The sequence below is a fragment of the Pollicipes pollicipes genome, unplaced genomic scaffold (assembly GCF_011947565.3).
Source record: "Pollicipes pollicipes isolate AB1234 unplaced genomic scaffold, Ppol_2.1 Scaffold_4295;HRSCAF=5057_pilon_pilon_pilon, whole genome shotgun sequence".
Classification (NCBI taxonomy): domain Eukaryota; kingdom Metazoa; phylum Arthropoda; class Thecostraca; order Pollicipedomorpha; family Pollicipedidae; genus Pollicipes; species Pollicipes pollicipes.
Window position 1 is genome coordinate 21,234,795 of NW_023596461.1, and position 9,874 is coordinate 21,244,668.

Here is a 9,874-nt window from a genome sequence, read left to right on the forward strand (position 1 = left end):
GAGATATATCGTTTGCATCGATTATAAAAGTTTACGCTCATTGCGTTCCATAACAGTCCCTGCATTTGTGATCATAATTTAAAGGGTTCTGCGGTTGGTACCTTTGGAAAGGCTACCATGAAAACGGTTATGATGACCACCTTAGAATAATGAAAACATAGGCCTATCAACGGCTAAAATGAGACTGGTGTTGAGGGCGCAGGACCGTTTAGCACGCATGCTTTTCTCATTCTTAAAACGCGCGCCAGGGACAATCGCGGCAGCCGTCTTACGAGTGCGGATCCAGGGGGCCAAAGAGGCCGTGCCCTCCCTCCTCAAAGGTTGTGAAACCATTATTTGCCCCTCCCCCCCCCCCCAAAGAAATGAAACGGCTGGGCGTACGCTGTTACGCGCATGCTTCGTTGTGCTTCGAACAATAAATTGCGTAGGTTTCTCGTTTCACTATTGCTGGAGCAGTGAACTGTGTCTGCGGTCAACTCGAACCCGCAGCTGACAGTTGTGGGTCTAACATGAGTAGTTTATTGCTGGTGAATGGTTAACCCGTTACCGCACTGACATTTCGAGAAGTCACTTAACCCGCTATTCTGTTGGCTGGGCCCTCGAATGCCCCGTTAACTCCGCCATCACTCCCAGTCTGTCGGATACAGATAGTCCTACTCTCCGCACACAGCCGTTCAACACGCGACACAGCGACCTTAGACCGAGACGCCATCCCGGGTTCATGTCATATATGTGTATATGTATATACATGTATATGTATATATATATATATATATATATATATATATATATATATATATATATATATGGATGGATGGATATATAAGTATGTCTTGGTGTGGGTGTGGGAGCCACCAGGTGTTTTATATCGCATTCTACAAAAACGATTTGCCCGCCCCCCCCCCCCCACCTAAAAAATATAGCTCCGTCCCTGCCGTCATCCCTCAAAAACAATCCTGTAGATAAGGCAGTGCGAAATTTCTCAAATGCATGCTGAGGTGACATTTCCTGGCCATCTATGTAGAGCCAAACCGGACCAGTTTTAGAAGACCCGTCCCGGAGCTCACAATCAGCGACGCCCAGGTATTATATATTTTTTCTCTCGTCGAACTGCGGGCGGTCTCTGGGATCCGCTCAGTGGCGGGGCCTCGCTAGCAAACGGCGCGAGGGCCCGCCCGCGGCGCGGACAAATTACGTGACAAAATCAGGCGCGAGGAGAGGAATCCTGGCTGACTGCTCTGCGGTGGGAGGAGGGAGGGTTGAGGGGAACCACCCACGGCGTGGATCTGGGGTGGTGCGGCTACAGCACTGGACTTGGGTCGTGTGGACGACGCCGTCCAGCCGTGTTTCCCTTGCGGGCTGTGATGCTACATGAATGCCGTAGCACACGTTCCCATAGCTGGCGCTGATGTGTTACGGTGTCTGTTCCAAGTCACTACACTTCCCTTACAAACTGGGACAGGGAACATTTAGCTGGTCTGGGGAGACAGAGAAGCGAACTGGGTTTTACTGCGATGATTGCACAAACACGCATATTTCTGTCGCATGTTTTAAATGCTCACACATCACGGCACGCCCGTCCTGTGTCATGTGTGACGCCCGGGGTCAACAAAACCACTTTCCATCGATGGGAAACGTTCCGCCTATCGATCGTTATTGGCGTCTGTGCAGTCGACTTATCGATTATGAGGATGCGGCTAAAATTTCCTCTCCATTAGGCTTAGTATGAAAAAGTGATCCATTTACTGTGGCCTTAAAGTACAGAACAGTTAAGGCGACTCAAGGACACGATCCGACATCAACTTTCCTGCTAAGGTGCCATCCCCAGCTAGAAAACGTTCATGCGACATGTATTAAGCCCATGACAACTTGGCTCCATCCCGTCGCGCGGTAAAAAAGCCACACAAGCTGCTTGACGAGGTTTTATTGCTAGATTTGCGTGTTAATTACACACAAACGCTGCAGCACCTGCCTGCGAGCCAGCGTGAGCCACAATGTGCAAGCCCTGAGCGCGGCGGGCAGCGCCGACCGTTTGCGTGTGGAGTTAGCAGCGTGGCCAGCGGGTTCAGTTCTGAGAAGATCTCCCGGGGAAATTGGCAGAGCTGCGGCTGAGGCAGGTTTTCCGGCGCGTCATTATCCAGATCTCGTATCGTATTGTGGCCATGGGCTCATCTCATTGGCTCCGGGAGAGGTGTCTAGAGGCGATCAGCACGCTCGCCGACTAACTGTACATTTCAGGCGTGTGGGCGCTGGGGGGCGCTCGCCGCGTTGTGCAAAATCCTTGCCCCTGCCGGTGACGATCTCCGCTGGCAGCGGTGTCACGGCGTTCGCCGGGCGTGAAATTGGCTCAGCAGAAATCTGGAACGTTTGCTGTTTCAGCTCGGGCCGCGGCTGCTTTCGCCGCTCGACAATGTGATAATCCCGGGGCCCGGGTAGACGTCGGCTTATGTGTAGGATAGCATCTACGATTTCTCCTGTATACGAAGCTCCCTTTGAACGTCACATGCATCGTTGAAATCGGACACGCGAAATTCGGATGAAAATTTTTCACGCAGCGAGAACATGCTGGCTCCCTCTGGCGCTGGATTTCCCATACTCCTCGGTTGACAACTGGGAGGCATTCTCCGTGGCCTCTCTGGAAAAACCAGACAATTGCGTGAGCACGAAATGCGCTTAGTGGAGCAGTAAGATGTGTGTCTCCGTCTCGCAGGCCCTTCGCCCGCATTTGTCCGACCGCCGGATCGAATGATAAGAAAAGCCGCTCATTGTGACGCAAAAGCATTAACTTTCTTTTGCAAGATAATTGTTCGCAAACAGCAGGTGTTGCCATACGCATTGGTACATGCATGCTGCACGGTTTGTGCCCGCGGTCTGGGAAGTGTTGCCTAAAATGCAGCATTCAACTTGATATCGCTTGGGATATTTTGCTAACTGCGACCGCCTGGAGACTTACACATGTCGCTCACCCCTCACACAGCAGCATCTGGTCACACAACCCGAGAGACAACCAATGGGCGCTGGTTGGCCATGTTGCTCAACCACATGAGAACCCATATATCCAACCCAGCAAACAGCTAACTAAAAGGTGGTCGAGATATCTGGCAGGTCTCACTTAGAGAAAAGCATTTTGACATCCCCTACGCAACTGATGACATCAGGAGTTACGTCAAATATCTCAGCAAAATCGCCTGACTGCTTGGCTAGTGCATTGCGTCACCCGCTATGACCGGAGCAAAGCTTTAAAACCGACGTCAAACGAAAGTTGCTGTTCTTCCGCGTGAGCGGCATGCTCTTATGTCAGCAAAGGTGATATCTTATGTTGATCTCATGTAATTGTCCAAATGCAGCAATGCTCAAGCTGATTCACTGTCGTTACATGATTGTCTACGGTGATAACGCTTTAGGCCTGATGAGTCTTCGGAATGTTTACGCGCTCTGCTATGGGTGTTCTAGCGCAGCCGGATGTTTGCTAATCCCTGCAAGCGTATGTTCGTCATAAATAACAGTACACGTACCAGCACTAAATATCAACATTTCAGGAGGCGAATCGAGAGGCAGGAACATGGGCCCTTGGTGCCCTTCAGTCACCAGTGAGATTTTTGGGCCTTTAAGGAACCAAAGTGCCAAGGTGAAGGAACACCAGAAGTTTCATTTCGGAATCTCATATTTTTTTGAAATGACACGTAATTCCACTGGCATATAGGAGCCAAAGTTTATGTTCGGCCGAAACCTTCCTGCTGGAGAGACATGGTATTCCGACCGCAGGGTCCCTATCACGCTCACGCTCGCACGAATGAGGATCAGAAGATACTCGCACCGTTCTCCGCGCTTGTGATAATGATGGGACTGATTCCTTAGCAGCCGTGGGATGTGCCGAACTGGGCCCTGGGTTTGAAGCTCAGTAGGGCTGCGGAACTTCAAGCTCCGTCTGGGCTCGACCGCGACTCTTGTGGGACGTGCGCTGGTCACCTGGGCGCCGGTGTCGATGACGAAATCTGTAAGTTTTGAATCAGACAGAAAAGATGTCGCTTTCCACAGTGCCGCCTTATGGACATTCAGCATAGAGTTAATATCTCAGTCATACGAAAGAAGCGAAAGAGGATGCGGCTGTTCTATTGATATAGTTGAAAATTCCACTACTGCAATTTTACTGAAATTACGCATGAAATATACGGAATGAAATTAATTACTGCTATTTGCTTCGACAAAGGCATGTTGCTAAAATATCAGCGAATGTGTACTCCATTTTTCTAGATGTGTTTCGAGGAATAAGGTTATTGCTACTATCTTATCTATATTTTTCGCAAGAAGTTCTAGCAGGTTTTACAGATTTAAGGTCCTAACAGGTTTTGCAGATTGACAGTTTAGATTTCATTACGATTTGCACAATGATTCCAGTACGGAAAGCACTAAGCTGTGCTGCTCCCCTAATATCGGCCACTTTGCTGCTGTTACCTCTTCTACCCCGTGCACAGTGCCCTACATCCTATGTGCTGAAAGGACTTACTCTTATTGGAATTATGTTCTTACCGTATAAATTTCGCTGCCCATGTACGGACGGAACGTACGATCCTTGTGGCTGGAGCTATTTAGCAAGGGCCGACTTACCTGCTAACGTTGTTCGACGGGTTATGACCTTTGTTATGGGTTACGACGCGGTTTGTTATGGGTTACGATATCAGCCTACCGCAAGTTAGGAGACTCCGAAAAGTTAGTAAATGACTCTCGGGGAGCGGGGCGCTGCGGATTCACAAGGAAAGCCGACCGAGGCTCCAGCTAAGGTGCACGGGGCTGACCTAGGCCACCCACGGCTAGCCCCGTCCCTGTCCCCCACAACCACAAATGCGCCGCGACGCCCGTGATAAGGAGCGCCATGCTCTGGATTAGGAGGCCCACGTGGGCATTTGGAGGTCCTGTTTATGGATAAGGAGGCCCTTTGCTAGATTGCGGACCCTCTAATTCATAAAGGTTCTCGTGATCGTTCCACCTCTGGCATGACGTGTAGCTGTGACAGATCGGTTTTCATTTGATAGAGCCGAGAAAGACCTTGATTTCCCGGCCTTTCGTCATCATGAGTTCGAAATCCTAAGTCCCTTAGTTTGACACTAATCGTCCTTCAATATACCTGGGTGAGCTGGTTAAGCAGCGTTATCACATAGCGATTATTAAATTGGCAGAAGCTATGAGATATCGTATATGCACATCGACACCTCATGAGTTTGTCAATATAGCCGGCGCTATCCGAGTAGCGTAGTACAACGATCACTGCCTGGTATATTGCATGACAATTTTGTCAAAATCCAAACTCCAAACACATAGATCGTTTGTGACGTGCAATGCAATGTGCAAGTTTCTCTCCGCTCCCAAACTCCATGATTAGTTAAGCACAACGACACGCCACGTAAACCGGAGACACTTCGGTGCGGAACGCAGCAGGATGCATCCTGACCTCACATCAGCCGATTTTCAGGAAACTGCCAGATCAGTACTCCCAGTTTTTTATAAGTTAGGAGCAGTATGTCATGTTTTATCGTTTTTATCATCAATAATGTTTACGAGCTTAATGCCGGACGGATATGAGCCGGCCTATCAGCGGACTCGCCCGTCCCCAGTAAACGAGGCCGGCGCGGACCAGATTGCCAAAACGTACAGACTCATACTCGGAAACGAACTACGGCCTCTGATCCGTCTGCTCCCAAAACTCGGTAAGATGCACGCCATCAGCACGCCGCTGATTTTAAGTAAACCTCTGCCGTAGTTATCAAAGATTTGTCTACAAAGCCACTTCAAACATTTCGAATTACCTTTAGCAACTTTACTGTTTTCCATGGCATATACCTGTCCAACCAATAAAACATTAACTTTTAAGATTGTAGGATACAACGAGATAGTCCATGTTGTCAAAATAAGTCATCTTGAGGCGTTCCCATTACCCTCTACAACTTGAAAAATGCGTCTTGCTCTTTTTCCTGCTTGTCTCCTTGGGTTTCCTTGTCCTGGTTCCGCCGAAGCTCAGTGGCCCTTCGGAAAGTCTCGCGCCGTCCAGGAGGGCTCCGCGAGAACGCTCTGTTTCTTTGGAGACTCGAAGGAAACTTATGCTCACTAACTCAAAACCGACGACGACGCCCCTGTAAATGACGTCTTTTAAATCATTGGGATGACTAAGCACCCAATGTTTTTTTTTTCTCGGAATGATTTGGACCAATGAAGAGTGACAGCTATGGAACATCTGATAATCGAGTCTCGGGCCCGGAGTCAGACGTGTGCCCGGCTCCGGTTCGGAGTCGCACCCGAGTCCGGAATCAGCCCACTTTCCGTTAAGTAGGGTGTTATCGATGCCCTCGAAACTCAGATGGGCTGAAGTCAGAATTGATTCAGCCGTTCTGGTTAGAACAACCGCTGAGCGGGCTTAAGAAACCGTACAAACGGGAACTAGTAGGTGCTGTTGTTTTGGCCGCTGAACTATGTAATATATGTAGCGTTGGATGCTTTGCTGCTTTCATGTTGGAATATGTATCGAATCACAGACTTGCTGTAGTCCGTGAAACTGTCTATATAAAACTGCTTTGTTTACACCAGAGACAACGATATTGAAATCAGTTCTAAACTTGAAAGATGGATGGGGAATAGGGTCTAAATGAATCTAGCATGGAACATGTATGAATGCATATTTAATGGATCTGATATTCTGGATCTGAAGTTGGGAGATGCGAAAAAGGGGCAATACGATACTGGTGATCCGGGATGACCGTGCACGAATCCGTCCGGGCAGGCACCGTTATGGTATGGTTTCGTCCAGGCCGTGATTAGATGCTTGCGCGAACATAATCAATGTTATGGAACCGGGGTAAAGGCAGGATGTATCAGTAACGGCCAAACTAACAAAACAACATCAAAAACAGAAAAGCCTCAAGTGATCATTTGTTGCAGACAAACATTGCAGTTCGCTTATGTTGATAGTCGAATAGCTCCAGCTTCCCAAACGCCTCCCGTAACTCGGCACCTTCCACGGCTCCAGCGGCGTGACCGGCACGTCGACCCCCGCTGTCCCTCCGCGCCGCTGCGGGGCCGCCGCCCGGGTTACTGGGCGTCTTCTGACGGACCGGTCAGCGACCCTTGACCCAGACTATAACGGGGATCGGCATGAACGCGCCGTCACTGCCGCCCGGGCCGGCCCCCGGCGCGACGCGCCGGCCGGCCGGGACAGCGATGGGCGTCGATTGTCGCAGCGCGATCGGCGGGTGGTGTCGCTGTCACCGGCGGCGACACCATCCACTCCCGTGGCCGGTCGACTCCTTGTCCGGCTAGGCGTGACGGCTGTCTGGTGCCGGGGAGGCCGGCGGTCGAGGAGGTGATGCGACTGGGAGATACCGGGCGACTGACCACAAAAGCGGTGGTTTAAACGAGGTCGGCGTCGTTCAGCTGAGCGAAATCGAAGATGGCTGGTCCGTGTATTCGATCATCCTTTGTCCCGCACAGTGACTGACTGGCACCACTACAACAAATAAAACAACTGCGTCGTCCCCAGCAGAGGGCCAACAACGCTACCGACCCGGTCGGCCAGCCGACGCCAGTGAGACTCAGTCGGCTCCGCGGTGCTGGCGGCGGTTCACGCGTCTCCCTGCCAGCTCCACTTGACGTCGATGGGCGCGAACTCCCAGCGGTCGGGCATGCCGCGGTGCCGCACCGTCTCCGCGAACGGGCTGCTGCTCCACTGGAACGCTGGCTGCTGGTCGTGCGTCGGCCCCGCCTCGGCGACGAATTCGAGTCGCTCGGCCAGCGCCGACGACGTCACCTTGGCGTCGATGGCGCCGTACGCCTGGAAGCTGAGCCGCTTCAGCGGGTACTCTCCGGCCGGGTCGTTGAGGTCGCGGCGCGACGCGATGGCGTTGTCGGCCGAGAAGCCGGTGCTGCAGTTGCAGGCCGACAGCGGGTCTTCGGTGAAGTTGTTGTAGCGCATCAGGAGCAGCGCCGACGCCACGTCCTCCACAAGTACGTGATCGCGCCGGAAGAGCTGCGCGCGCGGGTTCTGCGCGTAGCTGTAGTAGTCGCCTTTCTCGCCGCGCAGCATCTTGTTGCCGCTGATTTCGTCGATGATGGGAAAGTACGGCTGGTTGTAGCTGGCCCAGTAGCCGTCGTGCGCCAACACCTGCGTCACGTCGTCGCCCACCACGAGGCCCGGCATCTGCTCGGTGACCCAGAGCAGACCGGGACTGGTGCCCGCCTGGCCCGGCTGGAATCGCTTGTAGTCGACCACCATCCACTGGTTGTTGTAGGTGCCGCTGTTGTGGCGCGAGAAGTTGTTGTGCCACTCCTGACCGGAGGAGGCCAGCCGGTTGGCTACCGTGGCGCGGACCCACTCCATGACGCTGTTGCGCGACGACAGGAACTGCCACAGGTCCTTGTTGATGTTGTCGAGCGACGTCTCGGTCGTCACCAGACCCGCCGACGTCAGGTGGAAGTCGTCGAGTGACGCAATGCTGCCCGGGAAGGCGGAGAACGCCACCGTTTGTGCCGCCACCTTCTGCGTGCTGTTGGCTCCGCCGGCGCTGTAAGGCAGCGTGATGCGCTTTACCATGCGCGACATGAAGCTGTAGTCGACCCAGGTGGCGTGTCCCACCAGCAGGTCGGTGTTCTCCGGCAGAAGCTTCACGAGGACTGAGCAGTGGTCGCCAGCGGTGAGCGGCTCCTCCACCGCTGCCGGCTTCGCCTCCGCCACCTCCGCCGCAGCATTCGCCTTCTCGCGCAGTGGCAGGCCGACTATCAGGTCCATCGCCTCAGGGATGGCGTTGATCCAGACGGCGGCCATGTCGGACGCGCCGGGGATCTTCTCGCTGATGCCCTGCTGCAGGCCGTCCAGCTGGCTAAGGACCAGACCCACCTGGCGCCAGTACGGGTCGCGCGCGCTGTCTGACTTCACCCGCTTGCGCGTCCACTCCAGGTTGGCGCTGAAGTACTCGCCGATGGCTTCGCACTTGGCCGCCGCGCCCGGTTTGGCGCACATGCTGTCCACCGCGTTGTAGATGAAGTCGGCGATCATCTCGCTGGAGGCGTGCGCCTCGGCGAGGCCGGCGGCAAACGCAACGACGCTGTCGGGCGCCGCATCATTGGGCCGGCCCTCCAGCTCCAGTCGCGCCCAGCCGGTGCTGTTCTGCTCGTCGGTGAAGTTGGCGCGCACCACCCAGCCGTCCGCCTCCTTCGCATGCACCGTGTACTCGCCCGAGGCGGCGTCGTGCGTCACCGAGATGACGGCGGCGCCGGCGGCGGCGGCCAGCGCCAGCAGCAGGGCGGACGAGCGCAGCATCGCTGGCGTCGGAGCGGGGACTGGGCGACCGGCCGCAGCGCGGCGCGTTGGAGTCCGACGACGGCCGCGCCCCTGGCGGCCGACTGGAGAACGTGAGGGCGGATGTTGCGGCGCCGCGACACGGGGAAGAGAGAAGAGAGAGGTCTGACACCCGACATGAGCCGGCTACCGTAACCGCCACGCGCCACTTTCATCCGCCGCCCGTCGCCCCGTTCGCGTCAGGCAGCTCGTCACCTGTTCTTGGAACGGGATAACGGGCTAATTTGGCTTCGGCCGAGCAGCTCGTTGAATCTAAGGCATTTCGCTCAGAAGGAATCACAGCTTTGAGAGGTTTGCAGACTTAAATCAACAGCGAAAAGAGAAGCGCAAATTTCGTTTTCGACATGTGCAATCACCCAATGCAAAAATCGCATCGCTGATGTGTAAGTTGCGGAACTATGGATATCATGAAATCATATTGTCGGCAGCGGCATATGCATGCATTAGCGAACTTTTTTATAGCAAAACATAATAAAAGTATTTGTATGATCTATGAATGGTGAACACAAGTTATTGACTCGCCATTTTGGG

General features: G+C 53.5%; 1 protein-coding gene across 1 annotated transcript; it reads right to left on the minus strand.

The window, feature by feature from the left end:
* Positions 1–7,432: 7,432 nt before the first annotated feature.
* Positions 7,433–9,310, minus strand: LOC119097065 (putative phospholipase B-like 2). Its single transcript, XM_037220097.1, has one exon. The coding sequence runs from the start codon at positions 9,302–9,304 to the stop codon at positions 7,610–7,612; it is 1,695 nt and encodes a 564-aa protein (XP_037075992.1). The 5' UTR covers positions 9,305–9,310; the 3' UTR covers positions 7,433–7,609.
* Between the last annotated feature and the right edge of the window lie 564 nt (positions 9,311–9,874).

Coding starts and splice junctions, on each gene's coding strand:
- LOC119097065 (XM_037220097.1), bottom strand. CDS start 9,304: ATGCTGCGCTCGTCCGCCCTGCTGCTGGCGCTGGCCGCCGCCGCCGGC.